The sequence below is a fragment of the Vombatus ursinus genome, unplaced genomic scaffold (assembly GCF_900497805.2).
Source record: "Vombatus ursinus unplaced genomic scaffold, bare-nosed wombat genome assembly UNPS02014807.1, whole genome shotgun sequence".
NCBI classification, from domain to species: Eukaryota; Metazoa; Chordata; class Mammalia; order Diprotodontia; family Vombatidae; genus Vombatus; species Vombatus ursinus.
Genome location: NW_020954585.1, coordinates 17746177 through 17766631, shown reverse-complemented (window position 1 = coordinate 17766631; position 20455 = coordinate 17746177). Strand labels below are relative to the sequence as shown.

Below are 20455 nucleotides of genomic sequence, written 5' to 3'. Positions count from 1 at the left end.
CATTATGCATGTTACGTTTTTCTTTTGGCTCTGCTGTCTCGCTTTGCATCACTTTATACAAGTCTTCACACATCTTGAGGTCTTCAGTCCTCTTCTTTCTTGACTTTAGACTGAACTAGTGATTCCATCCTTGTGTAAACTCCCTCCACTATGTAAATAATAACAGAGCTTTCAAGTTTGCAAGCGCTTTGCCAAGACCTCATTTGATAATCAACATTCCTGTAACTTCACAGTCTCGGTGCGACCAGGGGCACAGAGAGGTTAGGCGCCTTCCCTCGGGGTCACACAGTGCGTCCGAGCCAGGGGCATGATTTGGACTAGGGTCTTTCTGACTCAGACGCCGTCTCCACTGCATCCGCCGCGGTGCCTTTCACCGCCTGTCGTCTGGCGCTACATAACACAATCTGTTCACTCAGTTTTCAAACATTAGACACAGATTTGGGCTCCACTTGTCGCCATTTCGAAGAACACCACTTCTCCGCAGCCGCCGGCTCTGAGGCTACGTTACCGTCTGGTCTCCCAGGCTGAGAAAACGGAGACCCTACGGCTCGGGCTTCTCAAGTCCCGCGAGCTGTTCAAGATCTCGCGGTACCATTACCGAGGGGGAACCCGGAAAAGGGTTTCGGGACAGATGGGGCCCGACCGCTAGCGCACGCGCTCTCGCGAGATTTTCCTGGAAGAGGGAGGGAAGGAGGCTGGGTGGGTGGGGCGGAAGGGAGGGCTGCGGAGGCCACAGATCCCCGCCCCCTCCCCCACCCTCATTTACCCACCTGGGTTGAGTTTAGGCATGGCGGTCCGGTGGGTAGTGAGACCCAGCGCCCGGCCGGAAGTTGGGGCTACCTGTCTCCTCCCCCTCCCCGCCCCCGCATGTGCTTCCTCCCTAGCCGGGCGGCTTTCCCCAGTGTCCGACGCGATGACAGTGACTTTGGGCCTCAGAGGGGGCCGGGCCTGGGCCCGGCGGGCCCCGTAGCGGCCGTGACGGCGCAGCCCCCTGGCCTCATGGATCCTCGGGCTGCGGAGTCGTGGATCCCTGGGGAAGAAGCAACCGAAGGTACAGGTTCTCAGTCGAAACGACTCATGCACCTGTGTTTATTCCGTTGTATTATCCTCCTTTTCCGTTTCCTCGGAGTTTCTTGCTTCGTAGGGAGGGAGGGAGTGAGGGGGTAAGTTCCCCCCTCCCCGCTTTTGCCCAGGTCTCCTGCCTGCAGTGTTCGCCTTCAACTTACAACCTTTAGTTTCCTTCCAGTTTTAGTCCAGGAGTTTTTAACTTGGGGTGTATGAACTTTTTTTTTATGTGTGTGTATTTATATGTGTGTATATATATATATGTATGTGTATACATATATACACATATAAATACACTATATATACACATGATATATGTTATATGTGTATATATACATGTTATATATAATATGTACATATTATATACTTATATATGCACATATATAGTATATATACCATATATACACGTACAGTGTGTGTATATATATATATAGTTGATAATTGGTGTCCTTTGGGTTACTATGTATGTTGTCTTAATGCATTTAAAAACATCATTTAAAAACGAGGTCTGTAGCCTTTATCTGTTGTCAGAGGGGTCAATGACACAACAATCTTCTAGAACCCCTGCTTTAACTTTTGTGCCACTTTCTACTGGAAGCCTTGCCTGATCACCCTAGTTGTTAGTGTAGAGGTCATAAAGGGTGAAAACTGAAAAAAAGGTGTTGGACAGAAATTGATAAATTGTTAGGAGAGCAATTTTGGTTGAATGATATGATTGGAAACCAGATTACAAGGGGTTGCACCAGAATTATGAGGAGTTATGTTAAATATAATTTATGTACCAAAAAAAAAAGCTCACAGAAACTTGACACTTACTAGCTGTGTGACCCTGGGCAAGTCACTTAATCCTGATTGCCTCACCGAAAAAAACAAAAGCTCAGATCCTTACTCAACACACTTCATTGGCTCCCTATTGCCTCTAGGATTAAGTGTAAAATCCTCTGTTTAGCTTTTAAAGCTCTTCATAATCTTGCTCCTTTCTAACTTTTCAGTCATCTCATACGTTATTTTTTTCCATGTACTGTGTGATCTAGTGACACAGGTCTCTTTGCTGTTCCTCACTCACAACGTTCCCATCTCCCAATTCTGAACATTTTCACTGTTTGCTTTGAATTCTCTCCCTCCTCACCTCTGTCTTCTAGTTTCCTTGGCTGGCTTCAAGTCTTAGCTAAAGTCTTGAGACTTTCTGCAAGAAAACTTTCCAAGTCCTCCTTAATTTTTGTGCCTTCCCTCTGAGACTATCCCCAATTTATTCTCCATATATCTAGTTTGTACATTTGTTTGCTTGCTTCCCTCATTTGACTGAATTCTTTGAGAGCAGGGACAGTGTTTTGTTTTTGCCTTTCTTTATATCCGTGGTGCTTATCACAGTTTCAGGCTGTAGTGGGTGTTTGTTAAATCTAGTTTACTGACTGAATTACCTTTGGTCATTATGTAATTATGTATCTTACTATCCTCCTTATATATTGTCACCTTCTAGGTACTCTGTGCTCCAACCAAACTAGCCTTCTCTCTATGTCATCCATAGGACACTCCATCTCTTGGCTCTCTGTATTTGTACTGGCCATCACCATACCTGGAATGTAGTTCCTCCTCACTTCTTCCCCCTGTCTTCTTCATAAATCCTTTCCTGGCCCCAACCACTGCAAGTACCCTCCCTATAACTACCTTGTATTTATTCTGTATTTTTTTTTTGTATTTATTATATATATTGTATTTATGTATATATATGTATATGTGTGTGTGTACACACACACACACACACACACACACACACACATGTTTTTTCTCCCAATAGAACATAAGCTCCTTGAGAGCAAGAATTGTTTCATCTTTTGTCTGTGCTCTTTCTTAGTGTCTGGCACATAGAAGGCATTTAGGAAATGTTTGCTGATTGATTTTTATAGTCAACTTTTTGTCAGTTCGGGCCTAACCAGAAAACCTGTATTTTAAACTTAACTATTGAAAATCTTTCTTAAATTTTTTTATCCATTTTGTTGCTGAAAAACCAAGCTGTCTAGTGCTGGTTGCTGCTGATACAGTCGTCAGTTCCCCAGTCCTGGTTACAGGACACTTGTAAGCAAGACAGGGGGCATAGTTAGGTTTCCTGGGTCATTCTCCCCAAATCCAGGTAGCAAGGTAGTTGTGTTTAAAATAAGCTAGCAGTTGAGAAAGCAGTGGTAAAAGTGACAGATGACAGTACAGTTGTGGCAAGTTCTTAAGTGGAGGAAAGGAGGAGATGATGGGCTAGGGGTTTGAGGATGACCCTGAGACCCTGGAGCTGGAGCTGGGGAGTAGCAGTAGTAGAATAGGATGATGGCCTTTCTTCTTTCTGGACCCCAAGATTGGTCAGGGACAAGTTGAGGGGCTGAGATTTTTTGGGGAATAGAAGAGGGAAAAAGTAAGGAGAAGGAAAATGGGGAATTTCTTGTGGTTACTTAGTCACCTAATAGTGATTGAGTGTTAGTATTTAAGGGGAAATACATACATACACACAATTGTGTACTGGTATAGTAAAACAGGGTTTTAACTTAAAGGTCTGTGAAACATGAGATACAAACATCTCCAAGGAATTGAAAATTATTATCAAACAGATTGAAATGGAGAGGCACATAGGTGTGAACAGACTGCAAAAGATACCAAATGAAGCTGGAGTAAAAGATGTCATTAGGGAAATGTATGATAGAAAAAGGTGAAGGGCTAGTCATAGGGCAAGTGTGAGAGATGACAGCCTGAGTGATTCATTGATACTAGGAAAAAGAAAGGAAGGTTTCTAACATGGTTGGTGGACCCCTAGTCATAAAGTTATGAACTTAATGGGAACGGAGTAAGAGTCAAACGGGATCTCCATTATTGGAGGGAATACCCAAATCTTTGAAAAGAAAAATCCACTTGTATTTGAGTATTTTGAAAGTTTTTCATGAAAAAAAGTATGCATATATATGTGTGTGCACACACTTAAAGAGATGATTTTATTTATCTGGAATTTTCACTTAATGCGAATATTCTTATTCCATGACATGTCTTATTAAGTCATTGCTTATCACTGTGATAACTTCTATTCGCTGTATTTCAAGATTGATTCCATGTTTACTGTTTCCATCCTTGTCCAAATAGCCAGATTTCTAGTTTGTTAGTTTAGTTAGTTTATCCTTTGCTTATTATATAAACTGTCTAATGTCTAATTGTATAATAGACTGCCTCTAATACATTTATAGCCCCTGACCTTCAGAAGATTCACTTATTTGTTATATTGCCCAATAGCAAGTCTTTATATATTTTTCTTTTATTTACATTGGGTCTGACTACAAGTTTCTGCTCTTTTGGGGAGGAGGGGAGAGACCTGTATTCTGATACACATATCATTGTGGTTAGGATTGTGGTGCACATGTCTTTATGGGCACCTTCTCATTGATCATCTTAGGACTGTGACCAAAATTCTTCTAGGTTGCTTTGGGGTTGGTTTTTTTTTATTGTTGTTGTTCATTCTCGGTGCATGGTTTTCTCTTGAAGGAGCTGCTGCTTGAGGAATTGAACTAAAATTAAGCTTGTAGCATCACAGACTTTAGAGCTAGAAAGGACCTTAAAATCTATTCCAATGTCTCTTGTTACAGATGAATATTCTAAGACCAGGAGTTTAGTGACTTGCCCACTTACTCTCAGTCTATCACTTTTTCCACTGAGCTGCACAGACTCCTCCACCATGCCAGATAAATGAGATGTTACTGAGTATCCACATGGAAATAGGTATGTCTGTTTTATTATAACAATTTGAAAATTCTTTTCCTTTTTTATTTCTTTAGATATGTGGCACACCGGAGAAAGATGTCTTGTCCCTGTCACAGACGGTGGAAAGCTTTGTGAAGCAACAGTGAAATCCATCATGACAGATGAAAATGGAAAGTCATTTGCACTTGTGTTATTTTCAGGTTCACTGGAAAAGAAAGTACCTTTAAAAAAACTCCATAAAGCAACTTCTGGTAAAAGTTCTTTCAGAAGTTTTATGTTTGATGATGTTGACTTGGAAAAACCTTATTTCCCAGACCAAAAACTTCCATCACCTGCTGTTGCTTTTAAGCTATCTGAAGATGGTGACTGTATTCCATATACAATTAATAGATATTTGCGTGACTACCAAAGGGAAGGAGCCCAGTTTCTATATGGACACTATTCCCTGGGAAGAGGATGTATTCTTGGTGATGACATGGGACTTGGAAAAACAGTACAGGTATTTATTCTTTGGTTCATGCAATAGTTAAAACAGTAATGTGCTGTTATAGTTTATTACCTGTAGTATCGCTGTGGTATAGGTAGGCACAGAAGTTAATTGAATCATGACTTTCACATAAGTTTGTTGAATTAATAAATGACTGAAAAGTGTGAAGCCATTTTATACCCATAGCATTACTCTAAGGCATTCTTTGAAGTATTGAATTAAGGTTGGGTTATTTTCTGAAGGTCCATTAAATAGGTTGGTTTGAATTTGAATCTTCTTATATCTTACATTCCCTTTTTAGTTATTAAAGGAATATTTGTCTGGTTTATGGCTTATTCATCTTTCTCTTGTTTTCTTTCCCCCTTCTTTCTCCTAACTTGTCATTGTTCTTTCCACTTCTCTATTAGCATTTCCAACCTAGTACAACAGTGAGGAAGGGCTGAGTTTTAAAATTCCGATGAATAACAGAATCTTAGATGAAAAGGACCTCATCAGACATTTGATCTACTGGCTCCTGATCAAGAATCCCCCCTACAACTTTGCTAAGAAGTGCTCATCCAGCCCTTCTGATATGAAGATCTGCTACCTCTTGAAGCAGTCTATTCTGTATTTGGTTAATTTTATTTCATAGGATGATAGATTCAGAGCTGAAAGAGACATCAGGGGTCGTCTGTTTAACCTCCTCATTTTACAAATGGCAAACTGAGACCCAGGGTCGTACGCCACTTGTCCAGTGTCACACAAATAATTGTGTTAGAAAGTATTTCTTTAAAATGAACCAAAATTTACTTCTGTAGTTTCCACCCATTGCTTCTGGTTTGGTCTTTTGAGGGCAAGCTGAAGAAGTCTAATCCTTCTTCTATCATAAAATCCTTCAGATATTTTAAGAGAATCTCGTAGATTTAGAGCAGAGAGAGACCTTAGAGGCCATCTAGTCCAACCCCTTCATTTTGTGAATGAAGAAAGTGAGGTCCTGAGAAGTAAATAAAATGACAAGAGGCAAGAGCCAGGTGCTAAGCCTCGAATCCAGTGTTTCCTTTAATACACCATGCTTTTCCAGTTTCTTTAACTGAGCTGTATATGAGGTACTTTTGAGGCCGTCATCGTATTGCCTTTTTTTTGGATGCTGTTTTTTCTCTTTAAATGTTTTGTTGATGCTTTTTTTTTTTTAAAATTTAAACGTCAGGGTCACTTCTCTGTCCTACCCCTTATCCCCTCCAGCTCTCCTTTGTAATTCTTGTCAAACAGAAGAAATTAGCCCTTTGGTAGTGTCTGAAAGTATATACCTCATTTTGCAATTATGACAAGGAAGGGGAGGAGGTTATGATTGGTCTTTCCGTTCTTCTGACACAACATCTCTCCCACCTGTGCTGTCTTCTTCTCTAGTTATAAGATCACCACCCTAGTTCAGGCCCTCATCACTGCTTGTCTGGACTATTGAATTAGTCTCCTAATTGGTTTCCCTAATTAAGCCTTTCCCTTCTCTAATCCATTCTTCATACAGTTATTAAAATGACCTTCCCAAAGTACAGCTCTGACCTTAGTACTTACCTGCTCAATTAACTCCAGTTGCTCTCTAGTATCTTCAGTATTAAAAACAAACTTCTCCATGTGGCATTTAAAGCCATTCACAATCTGGCTTCAGCCTGTCTTTCTAACCTTAGCATACATTAGTATACATCCTTTGGTCTAGACAAACTGGGTTACTCGTGGTTCCTCACATACAACACTTTGTCTCTTACCTCTGGGCCTTTGCACAGCCTTGTTCCCTATGAGAGGGGTGCATGTCCTCCCTCCCATCTCTAAGAATCCCTAGCTCCCTTTAAAACTCAGGTGAAACACCTCATTGACTTTTCCTGATTTTTCTTAGCTACTAATGCCTCTTCTCCCCCATTACCCTGTTTATATTTTTATATATTTATCTTTTTCTGTCTCCCTTTGTAGACTATAAGCTCCTTGACAGCAGGAACAGTTTCATTTTTGTCTTTGTGTCCCCAGTGCCTTACCCTGTGCATGGTGACATAGTTTTATTAGTGCTTGTTGACCGAGTGATTAATAATCTCCTCTGTCTCTTTCTGGGTTAATAATTCTCCCCTTAGCCTTCGTTCTGAAAGTACCTGATCTTGTTTGTTCTAATTTTTTTTATGTTATGGGCTTTTTAAAATTTAGGTCATGTATCCATTTGACCTTATTGTGTTGTTTGATGTAAGATCTTAACCTAATAGCTACCAAATTGCTTTTCAGTTTTCCTATCAGTTCTTGGCAAAAAGGAACCCCTCATAATACCTTATGCTCTTGGTTTTATTAAACATTGAAATATTCTTTTCAGTTCCTTATTCAGTATGTACCACTGATGAGTTTTTTTTTCTGTTTTCTAGCCTCTATTGGATAGTGTTGATGACTATTGATTTATAGTATAGTTTTATCTTTCATAATGCTATTTCTTACCTTTTTCTCAAGAATTTCATAGGAATTCTAGACCTTTTGTTCTTCCATATGAATTTATTTTTATTCCAACTCTTTCTAAATAGTGTCCCTTTGATAATTTGATTGGTATAGTACTGAATGTTAATTTAGGTAACAGTCATCATTTTAATTGTATTGACATGGCATACCTATAAGCAGTGAGTATCTCCAATTATTTTAGTTTTGCTTTATTAAAAAAATTAAACAAAGAAAAATGTTTTATTGATGTCTTTTGTCTTTTATGTTGGTCGTTCCTTCTGCCCTCATTAAACCTTCCCCTATAACAAAGAAAGATAATGAGGCAAAAACTAAAAAAAAAAATCTAATGATACAGAAGTTTTTTCAGACATGTGAGACATATTTTGTCCTTGTAGTCCCTCCATCCATATTTTGAAGGAGGATGAATGTTTCATTATCTTTTCTGGTGGTACAATAGATAGAGTACTGGACTGAATTCCAATGCAGTTTCAGACATTTATTGGCTGTGTGACCGTAGGCAAGTCACTTTATTTCTCTTTGCCTCAGTTTCCTTAACTGTAAAATGGGAATAATGATAGTACCTACATTGCAGGATTGTTGTGAAGATTACATGAGATAATATTTGTACTAAGCACTGTGCCTGACTCATAGTAGGTACTGTATAAATATTTATTCCCTTCTTTTTCCCTTCCCCTTATCTAGGGCTATCATTGATTTTTCCTTTTCTCAGAGTTCTTTTTCCTTTAAGTGATCTTTTCATTTACATTATTGTGGTTAACATATATATTGTCTTACTGGTTCTACTTATTTTGTATTGTATCAGTTCATAAACATTTTCTCGTATTCCTCTGAATTACTCATATTTGCCATTCCTCACTTCACAATAATTATAATAAGGCATAATTTCCATAGTATGGTATCATTTTTTAAAACTTTCCCTAATCAATTTACTTGTAGTTTTTTGCCATCACAAAGAGTGATGCTCTGAATATTTTGGTATATATTAGACTTTTGTCGGTCTTTGACTTCCTTGAGCCTAACTGTGGGATTGCTGTGTCTCAAAGTGAAATTTCAATCTCTTTTCTTGTATAATTCCATAGTGAAGTCAGAACAGGTGGGCTCCTTCACAGCTCTTCCAACACTGCATCAGCTGTCTGCCCATGACCTATTTGTCACTGACTTCTGTCTCTTTTTCATCTTTACCGGTTTGCATGGAGTGAAGTGAAAGCTGAAAGCTGTTTTAATTTACATTTCTCTTACTATTAGTAATTTGGATCATGTTTTCATGTGGTTCTTGTAGTTTTCAAATCTTCTTTTGAAAATTTTTCATGTCCTTTGATCATTTTTCTATCAGGGCATGTCCCTTCATGTGCTATCTTTGTATAAAATTCCCCACATATCTCACATATTGGAATTTGATTCATAAATTGTAAGTAAAATTGTCTGGTTTATCTTTTACTTTATCTATACTTCTTGTTTGGTTGAGAATACTCCCTCTTGCCATAGTTGTTAAAGGTACTTGCTCCCATTGTCTTCTCATTTTTTTTGACATGAATTTTTATATTAAGGTCATGTTTAGCTTTGTGTTTATTGTGGTATTTTGTGTAAGATGTTGGTCTAATCAGGACTTTTGTAAAACTTGATTTCCATTTATCCCAATAGATTTTCTCAAAAAAAGGAACTACTCTCAATAAGTTGTGTTCTTCCGAGTATCAGACATTGGACTATTATTTCCACTTGCTTTCCTCCCCCTTATTTACCTATCTTATTGCTTTGATCCACTTTTCTGCTTTTTTTAACCAGTAGTATTAGTGACTACTGTTTTATAATATTTGTGAAGTCTGGTAATGCTATGCGCTTTCATTCATAATTTTCCTTTTCATTCTTGTTTGTGCTTCCAAATAAATTCTGTTGTTATCTTGTCCACTTCCAACAAGTATCTTTTCTATAATTAAACTGATTTAGAACCATTGTAACCATGAGTGCTGGCTCATTTGAACACCATTTATGCTTCACTTTATTTCTATAATGAGTATTTTGTAGTTATATTTTTATGTCCTATGTGTGTCAAGGTAGGTTGAATACCTGATATAGATCAGATTTCTCTCATTGCTTCTTCCTTGTTTTTGTTAGTAGTGTATAAAAATAGTGGTCATTTCAAGGAACTTTGCAGAATTTGTTACAATACCTTCACCTTCAGGGCTTTTGATTCATTTTCCTTTTTTGGGAAGTATTTGTCCTTTCAATTTATGCTTCTCTGCAAATGTTTGTTAATTTCTCCTCAGTAAGCTTTTTGTCTGTCTTCATGAATCACTTTCCTGAGTTTTCCTTTGGTGTCCTTGCTGAAAATGTGTTGCTTACTGCCAGACCTTTCCCTTCTGAAAGCTCAGTGTTTGTGCCCCTCCCCCAGGGCTTGGCTTCCTTTCCTCAGTTCTCTCAGACCACCAGAGTTGGAAGATGTCTGTTCCTTAGAGGATGAAAATGAGGAGTTGGGGCACCTCTCCTAGGAGGCTGAATTACCATTGTAGTTAGAAACCTATTCTCTGCTTTTTTCAGTCCTTAGGCTGTGCCCTTGGCACTAGTTATTAAGGGGTTGGGGAAAAGGTCTCCTAATATACTGCTGAGAGACTTGCTCTGAGAACTCTTTGCCCTTACGTCTGTTCTCCATTTTGGCTGCAGATGAGTTGTGGGAGAGTGTGAACCAGGTGGGAGAGAGTGTGGGGAAATGTCATGAGATCTCCATTCTGCAAAGGACAATAACCTCTGATAAACAGAAATTGAGTTCATTTTGAAGTCATTGCCTAAAATTTCCACTCATGGAGTAGAGTAGGGTAGGGTAACAGTGATACCCCTAGCCAGTGTGCAATGTGAGAGATGAGAGAAGTCTAGTTATGAGCTCCAGGAAAAATTGACAGATGAAATGATCTTTCCTTAATATTTTGGCAGAGAATACTTTGTGGTGGGTTGACTTTTCTTCTTTTTGTCATTGCTGAGTTTTCTGCATTTTGGAATTCTTGTGCTATTTGGTGGGGGTGCGTGCAGGGTTACTTCTCACTGAATCATCTTACTAGGAGTCCTTATTTTATTGTATTTCTAGACTATTCTTTTCCCCTTCCCTAACTTCATGAGATGCCTGCCTCCACCATCCCACCTCCATACTTGTTATATTGTTTCGTGCCATTCAAGAGACTCTTAAGTTGTTCCCTTCTTCTCATTCCTTCCCTTATGTATTCTCTGCCTCACTTTCTTTCTTTGTTTCCCTTTTGACTATTTAAGATAGTGGCATTCTGAAGGAACAATAATTCTCTTTCTCCCATTAGGATATAAGCACTGGATCACCATTTAATCCTTCCAAAATGCCCAAACTTGTTTACTTTATCCAGTTTCCCTTGAATCTTGTTTTGTGTTTCAAAGATACTGCAGGCTCTAGTTTTCATAGAAGGAATGCTTAGGAATAATTGATTCTATTAAAGGTCCATTTGTTCCATCTGTATGATTATCTGAAGAATTGAAAATGAATATCCCTTAGAAGACAATGTAGAGGTGCATGATGGGTGTGAATAAGCTGCCACGTATAACATAAGAAACTTTGAAGAACAAGAGTAAAGTATTTAATCAGGAAGATGTATGATTGAAAAAGTTGGGTTAGTCATGTGGTAAGGGCAAGGGATAATGGTAGGGCAACCAGGTGATTTCACTGGTAACCTTGTAATGTCAGGAGTAACAGGAAGATCTCTAGTGTATTAAGTGAAATCTCTGTAGCAAACTTGTAGGACACGTACAACAGGTGTGGAAAACAATAGGCAGGCACAAAGGGATTGAAATTTGCATTGTTAGAGTGAGCATCCAAATTGAAGAGATCATAATTCTTTTGAGTATTTGGGAGAATTTTATTCTATTAGATTCCATTCTAACCTATCAGTATCTTTTGGAATCTTGATGCTGTTATCCAGTGTGTAAACTATCCCTCCCCGGTTTGTGTCATCTGCATATTTGATAAGCATGTCATCTATGTCTATATAGGTTATTAAGAAAAATGAGAGCAGCAAAGGATGAATGAATAAAAAAAAAATTCATTAAGTACTTAGCACATTCAAGGCATTGTACTAAGGTCTGGGGATCAAATAGAAAAGTAAAATATTCCTGATTTTTGGAGCTCTCATTTTTTTAAAAATTTATTTATTTAGCAAAAATCTGTTTTCTCTCACTTCTATGCCTCCCTTTTCTCCCATTTGGGAAAAAAAATAAAGAAAAGTAAAACCTTTGTTACAAATATACAAAGTTAAGCAAAACAAATTCCTACATTGGCGATATCCCCCCTAAGTCCATCACTTCACTGTCAAGATGTGGATAGTATGCTTCATCACCCATCCTCTGGAGTGATGGTTGACCACTGTGTTGACCAAAAGTTGTTTTTCTTTTATAATATTATTGTTACTGTATAAATTGTTTTCCTGGTTCTCTTCACTTTACTCTGAATCAGTTCACACAAGTCTTTCCAGTTTGGAGTTCTCATTCTAATGGAGGAGATAACATATATAGGAGGTTTCAGCTACAAGTCTGAAGGAAAGACCCAGTGGTTTTAGGACGAAACATACATACATATATATATATATATATACACACACATATATATATATATATATGTTCCTTGGGCACTAAATGAGAAAATTATGTTTTATGGCTACTGTTTGGGTCCAGCTATTCAATAAGTTCTGATCTACCAAAATGTACTATTGTCTACCTCACATCTCCATTCTGTTAAAAAAATATCATGAAATGCTTTTTTAAAATGTTGCTCTAAAATCTAGGTAAACTGTATAGCATTCCTGTAACCTACCAGTATTATAACTCTGTCACAAAAGAAAATAAGGACCGTTTGGTGTGGCCATGGAATCCTAGTTTTTTTCTCTGAACTCTTTAATATCTACTTTCTTAGAACCTGGGGGAGAAGGTGGAATGGCAAACTCAGTTCATGTCTGTGGGCTTCAGAGATGGTCTCTGAGGACCCTTCCAATGAAGCCCCATTGCTTATGGTGTTATCTTTATAATTTGACTATTTAGGGGTTTTTAGACCATGATTTTTAGGCCATGATAACATCTCCAACATGCCATAGTTTTTGTCTATTCCTTTTGCCTATTCCCTCAATTTCTCTTTCTTAGGCTACAGCAGGTATTTTTCTAGCACTGTTAAATTGTGTTAGTGATAATGAGCATCTTTATTTTTTTACCCTTGATCTTGTTTAAAAGGCTTTTAACTTTTCTTCATTTCTACATATAATGTTTTATCTTGGTTTTAGATATATATTATTTACCATATTAAGGCAAAGTCCATTTATTCCTATTCTTACTAGTACTTATAACAGAAATGGGTGTTATTTTTTGTCAGAGGCATTTTTAGAATCTTTTGTTTATTTTTTCCCTTTCTTTTCTTCCTTCCTTCTTTAATGTGCTTTATATTATTCTTGTTATTAATATAAATTTTATGTTTGTAGTCTGCTTTATATTGAACCAGCCCTACATTCCTTACAGAAATACAATTGGTAATGTATAATCTTTTCAAGACCACATTTGTATCATAGAAAAGAGATTGGAAGGGTCCCTTCTTTCTCTCTCTTTTTTTTTTTTTAACAAATAGTTTATGTAATATTGGAATTAATTGTTATTTGAATGTTTGATAAAATTTAATTGTAAATCTAACTGGGCCTAGAGTTAGTTTCCTCCCTTTCCCTCTTTGAGTGTTTATTTATAACTTGTTCAATTTCTTTTTCTCATAAAGGATTATTAAAATAATCTATTTCATCTTTTGTTAATCTGATTAGTTTTTATTTTTTTAAGTATTCATCCATTTCTTCTAAGTCATCGCTTTTTTGGGCTTGTAATTGGGCAAAATAGTTTCTGATAGTTTCCTTTATTCTTTAATTGCTGTGAGTTCTGCTTTTAAAATTTTTGATAAAATTTGATTTTCCTTACTTTTAAAATAAAATTAGCTATTTTATTCTTTTTTTTAAGAGTTCATTTTTTCAGTCTTCAATCTGATTTTTGGAATTTCTACTTTGTATTTTTTTATATATTTTCCTAAATTTTTTAGTTGCATGCCAAATTTATTGATCTGTTGTGTTTTTTTTGTTGATGAAAGCATTTAGATATATAAAAATTTCTCTTAGCACTAATTTAGTTGCATTTTCTACTTTTTGGTATGTTTCTCATTATTATAGTTTTCAGTGAAATTTCATACTGTTTGTACTATCTGTTCATTTACCCACTGGTTCATATGATCTTCTGATCTTTTTTTTTTCTATTTCATTACATTTTTTTCAGTGATCAGAAATCCACCTCTTTCTCTTTTCTTTTCCCCCCTCACGCCCATTAAAAAAGAAATGAAAACAAAACTCTTGTACAAATATGCACAAAGAAGCAAAAAATAAATGTCTGCAATAACCTTTTTTAAAATACAAAAACAAAAGCCGTCAGTACAAATGTATTATTTTATGTAAAATGTCCATATTAGTCATTTTGTATAAGATGACTCAAAAGAAAAAATTGAAAGAAAGAAAGTGAAAAATAGCATGCTTCAGTCTGTATTCAATCAATATCAGTTCTTTCTCTGGAGGCAGATAGTATGCTTCATTATTAGTCCTTTGGGATTGTCTTGGATCATTGTATTGCAGAGAAAAACTAAGTCATTTACGATTCTTCACTGAACAATATTGCTGTTATTGTGTACAATGTTCTCCTGGTTCTGTTTGCTTCACTGTGCATCAGTTCATGTAATTTTTCCTAGGTTTTTCTGAAATCATTCTTACAGCACAGTAAAATTCCATTGCAATTGTATACCACAGGTTGTTTAGCCATTCCCCAATTGATGGGCATCTCTTCAATTTCCAATTCTTAGCCACCACAAAAAGAGCTGCTATAAATATTTCTGTACAAATAAGTCCTTTCCTTTTTTTTGAATGTCTTTGGGAAATAAACCTAGCAGTGATATTGCTGGGGCAAAGGGTATGCACAGTTTTATAGCCCTTTGGGCATAGTAGTTCACAACTCCACCATTAGTGTATTAGTGTCCCAGTTTTCCCACATCCCCTCTAAAATTTAACATTTTCCTTTTTTGTCATAGTCAATCTGATAGGTGTGAGGTAGTATCTCAGAGTTGTTTTAATTTGCATTTCTCTAATTAGTAGTGATTTAGAGCATTTTTTCATATGGCTTTAGATACCTTTAATTTCTTTGTCTGAAAACTGCCTGTTCATATCCTTTGACCAGGTATCAATTGGGGAATGACTTGTATTTTTATAGATTTGACTCAATTCTTTATATATTTGAGAAATCAGGCCTTTTATCAGAGATATTTATTACAAATCCCCCCACCCCCAGTTTTTTGCTTTCCTTCTAATTTTGGTTGCATTGGTTTTGTTTGTGGAAAACTTTTTAAATTTAATATAATCAGAATTATCTATTTTACATTTTGTAGTGCTCTCTGTTTCTTAGAGAGATTCTAAAAATTCTTCCCTTATCCATAAATCTGACAGATAAACTATTCCATGCTCTCTTAATTTGCTTCTGTTGTCACCCTTTATGTGTAAATCACATACCCATTTTGGCCTTCTGTTGCTATATATTGTAAGATGTTGGTCTATACCTGGTTTCTGCTATACTGTTTTCTAGTTTTCCTAACAGTTTTTGTCAAATAGTGAGTTTTTTTATGTCATATTTTGTTTTTCCCCAGTTACTTATAAAAACAATTTTTAACATTCCTTTTCAAAACTTTGAGTTCCATATTATCTCCCTTCCGCTCTTTCCCCCTCCCCTCCTCCACTCCCACACCCTGAGAAGAAAAACTATTTGATATAGCTTATACATGTATAGTCATGTAAAACATTTCCATGTTAGTCATGCTGTGAAAGAAAACATGGACCAAAAAAAAAATACCTCAAGAAAAATAAAGAAAGTTAAGAAAAAGTATGTCTCAATCTGTATTCAGACACCATCAGTTCTTTCTCTGGGATTGGATAGCATTTTTCATCGTACGTCCTTCAGAGTTGTCTTAGATCACAGCTGATCATCTTACAGTATTGCTGTTACTTTGTACAAAGTACATTCACTTTGCATCAGCTCATGTAAATCTTTCCAGGTTTTTCTGAGAGCATCCTGTTCATCATTTCTTAGAGTACAATAGTATTCCATCATAATCACATACCACAGTATGTTCAGCCATTCCCCAGTTGATGGTCATCCACTCAGTGCCCAATTCTTTGCCACCAGAAAAGAGCTGCTATAAATATTTTTGTACATATAGGCCCTTTTCCTTTTTTTTTTTTTTAATCTCTCTTGGGATGCAGATCTAGTAGTGGTATTGCTAGGTCAAAGGGTAGGCATGATTTTATAGCCCTTTGGGCATAGTTCTGAATTGCGCTACAGAATGGTTGAATCGGTTCACAACTCCACCAGCAGTGCATTAATATCTCATTTTTCCCACACCCCCTCTAACACTTGTCATTTTCCTTTTCTGTCCTATAAGCCAATCTATTAGGTATGAAGTAGTACCTCAGAATTGTTTTAATTTGCATTTCTCCAATCAATAGTAAGTTAGAACATTTTTTTCATATGGCTATAGATAGCTTTGATTACTTCATCTGAAAACTATTCATATCTTTTGATCATTTATCAATTGGAGAATAACTTTTATTTTTATAAATTTGACTCAGTTCTCTATGTGTTTGAGAAATGAGGTCTTTATCAGAGAAACTTGCTTCAAAATTTTTTTCATAGTTTATGTTGCTAACTGTATTTCCCTTCATTTTATTCCCTCCCTTCCTGCCATTTATTCTATTCTCTCTTTCCTTTCACCCTGTTCCTCTTCAAAAATGTTTTGCTTCTGACTACTTCCTCCCCTAATCTACCCTCCCTTCCATCACCAACACCCCATCCCACCCCCTTTCTCTTATTCCCTTCCCCTTCCACTTTTCCTGTAGGGTAAGACATTTCTATACCTAATTGAGTTGTGTATGTTCCCTCTTTGAGTCAGTTCTGATGACAGTAAGGTTCATGCATTTCCCCTCAACTCCCCCGGCTTCCCTTCTACTGTAAAAACTTTTTCTTTCCTTTTTTATTGAGATAATTTACCACTTTATACCTCTCCCTTTCTCTTTCTCCCAGTACATTCCTCTCTCACCCCTTTTATTATTTTAGATATCCCTTCGTATTCAACTCACACCTGTCTCTAAGTGTCCTAATAATGAGAAAGTCCATATAAATTACAAGTATCATCTTCCCATGTAGGAATGTAAACAGTTTAACATTAACATAGTCTCTCATGATTTCCTTTTTCTGTTTATCTTTTTATGCTTCTCTTGAGTCTTGTATTTGAAAGTTAAATTTTCTATTCAGCTCTGTTCTTTTCCTCAAGAATGCTTAAAGTTCTGTATTTCATTGAATATCTCAGTTTTGATGGGTAGATGATTATTGTTGTAATGCTAGCTTCTTTTTCCTCCAAAATATCAGATTCCAAGCCCTCTGATCCTTTAATGTAGAAGGTGCTAAATCTTATATTTTGCTGACTGTGGTTCTATTGTGATTCCACCCCCTGCTGTGAGACTGGCTGCTGCTGCTCTTGGACCTCACTCCACTCCCACCCCAGTGAGACAGACCTTTCCTGACAGGTTGAAAAGCTGCTTCCCTGTCCCTGGATCAATTTTGAGGTGGTTTTATAGTTCTTTGGAGGGGTATTTGGGAGGGCTTCAGAGGGTTCCTTCCACACTCCTCCATCTTGGCACCAGAAGTCCTACAACAACCTTTTAAAAAAATGTCTTCATTTGCACCCTGAATTCATCACTTTTTTGTCTGGAGGTGGGTAGCATATTTCATCATCAATCCTCTGGAATTGTAGTTGACCACTGCATTCAATCAATTAATCTATCAACATTTATTAAATGCCTACTATGTGCCAGGTACTGTACTAAACGCTAGGGATACAAAAAGAGGCAAAAGATAGTTTTTGTCTTCAAGGAGCTTACAATCTAATGGGGGAGACAACATGCAAGCAAATACATACGAAGCTAGCTATAGGCAAGAGAAATAGGAAATAATTAAGAGAAAGAAGACACTAGAATTAAGAAGGTTTAAGGAAGGCTTTTTAATTGAAGGTTGGATTTTACTTGGGACTTAAAAGAAGGCAGAGAGGTCAGTAGTTGGAGCATTCCAGTAATGGGGGACAGCCAGAGAGTATGTCCACAGCCAATAGCCAGGAGGCTATTGGATCTAAGAGTACATATTGAGGAAGTAAGGTGTAAGAGAATTGCATTCATCAAAGTTCTAAAATCTTTCAAAGTTGTTCATCTTTACAGTGTTGTTACTGTATAAATTATTCTCTAAATTCTGCTTACTTCACTTTGTGTCAGTTCATGTAAGTCTTCCCAAGGTTCTGTGATGCCACCCCTTCTGTCATTTCTTATAGCACTATTTTATTACAAGAGTATACCATAATTTGTTCTGCCATTTCCTAAATGATGGACACTTTCTTAATTTCTAGTTCTTTGCCACAAAAAAATTTCTATAAATATTTTTGAACACATGGATTATTTTCTTCATCTTTCTTTCTTTCTTTCTTTTTTTTTTTTGAGGAATAGACCTAGTAGTGTTATCACTGAGTCAAAAGCTATGTACAATTTAGTAACTTTTTAGAAATAATTTCAAATTACTTTCCAGAATGAATGGACTAGTTCACAGCTCTACCAACTGTACATTAATATACTGACATTTGTTATTATTCTTTTTTGTCAGCTTTGCTACACCTAATATTATGGATGTGTGGTGAAAGTTCAGAGTTGCTTTAATTTACATTCCTCTAATATTGATTTGGAGCTTTTTTTTTTTCATTTGGCCATTGATATCTTGGACTTATTCCTCAGAAAAAGTGTATCTCTTGATGATTAATTGAAGATCATCTCTTATTCCTATAAATTTGAATCAGTTCCCTACATATCTTGGAAATGAAACTTTTATCAGAGAAACTCAGTACAAAGTTTTTTTTCCCCCATGGTTACCTGCTTCCCTTCAAATTTCAGCTGCATTGGTTTTGTTTATGCAGAACCTTTAGGTAGTCAAAATTGTCCTCTACCTTTTTGTGATCCTCTCTATCTTTTGTTTGGTTTTGAACTCCTCTCCTATTAGTAAGTAATTTCTTCCTTCTCTTTTTTCACTTTTTATATGGTATATAACCTATGTGGTGCAGTGGATTAGAGCACTGGGTCTAGACTCAGGAATACCTGAGTTCAAATCTTGCCTTAGACGCTTGCTAATTGTATGACCCAGGGCAAGTCATTTAACCTTTGTTTGACTCAGTTTCTTCAGTAATAAATTGAGGATAATAATAGGACTTACCTCTTAGGACTGTTGGGATTATCAAATGAGATAATATTTGTAAAGTACTTAGTACAATTCCTGGCACATAGTAGGTGCTTAATAAATGCTTATGTTCTTCTTTCCTAAATAATGTACCTATTTAGAGCTTATCTTGGTACACAGCTAGCTGTTTTTCTATACCAAACTTCTGCCATACTGCTTTCTAGTTTTTCTAATAGTTTTTGTTGAAGAGTGAGTTCTTACTTCAATGTTGTTGTTCACTTGTTTTCAGTCTTGCTTGATTCTTTGTGACCCCATTTGGGGTTTTCTTGGCAAAGGTACTGGAGTGGTTTCTATTTTCTTCTCCACTTCATTTTATAGATGAGAAAACTGAGGCAATTGGAGTTAAGTGACTTGCCCAGGGTCACACACCTAGGCCAGATTTGAACTCAGGAAGATGAATCTTCCTGACTCCAGGCCTGGTTCTCTATCCACTGTGTCACTGAGCTGCCCTCTTACTTCAGTTGCTGGGATATTTGATATTTTCATCTCTTCTCAATCCTTCTGCAGCTCCTCCTCCCTCACATGAAGGGGAGCTGAGAAACTTGACTGATATTTCATTGAAAAAAATGGAGACCTTTCATAGAAAACTCCCTCTTCTCTGCAGTTCCTCATCCCATATCACTCAGATGCTTTTTGCCACAATCTTCTCAGCTTTACCCCTCTTTCACATGAATAAGTGATCCTTCTTGCCAAGTCAAACCCCTCTGCATGCACAAGGGATCCTATGCCATACCCTCTTCTCCAGCAGCTTGTCCCTACTGTGATCCTTATTTTCTCACTAATATTCAATCTTTCCCTGACTACCAGCTACTTCCTTATTGTCTACAAATGTGCTTGTGTCTCCGCATCCTTAAAAAACCCTCACTTGATCTATCCATATCTGCTGGCTGTTGTCCCATTTCTCCTCTCTTGATTAAACTGCTTGAGAAGACTGTCTTGTAATATAGGTGCCACTGGTTCCTTTCCTTTCCCCCTCTTCTTGTCTCGTCGTCTGACCTCATATTCACCTGAAACTACTTTCTCTAAAGTTATCAGTGATCTCAATTGCCAAATCTAGTGGTCGTTTCTCAATTCTTATCCTTCTTGACTTCTCTGCAGTCTTTGACCTATGTGATCACTCTTCTCCTTAATACTTTTTTGCCTCTAGGTTTGGATGACACTGCTCTGCTAGTTCTCCTCCTGTTTGATGCCTCTCTATCTCCTTTCCTGGATCTTTATCCACCTCATGCCAGCTAAGTATGGAGGTCCCCCAAAGCTCTATTCTGGACCCTTTTATACTGTTTCACTTGGTGATCTCATCAGCTCTTATGGTTTCAGTTATGC

At 37.0% G+C, this 20455-nt stretch overlaps 1 protein-coding gene across 1 annotated transcript in view; it reads left to right on the top strand.

The window, feature by feature from the left end:
- The first annotated feature begins 722 nt into the window (after positions 1–722).
- ERCC6L2 (ERCC excision repair 6 like 2) overlaps positions 723–20455 on the top strand; it is a 136648-nt gene continuing 116915 nt past the window's right edge. Inside the window, exons 1-2 of the mRNA XM_027875047.1 lie at positions 723–1051; positions 4869–5293. Coding sequence (XP_027730848.1) covers positions 868–1051; positions 4869–5293 — 609 coding nt within the window. The 5' untranslated portion in view covers positions 723–867. The remainder of the gene's footprint in view (positions 1052–4868; positions 5294–20455) is intronic.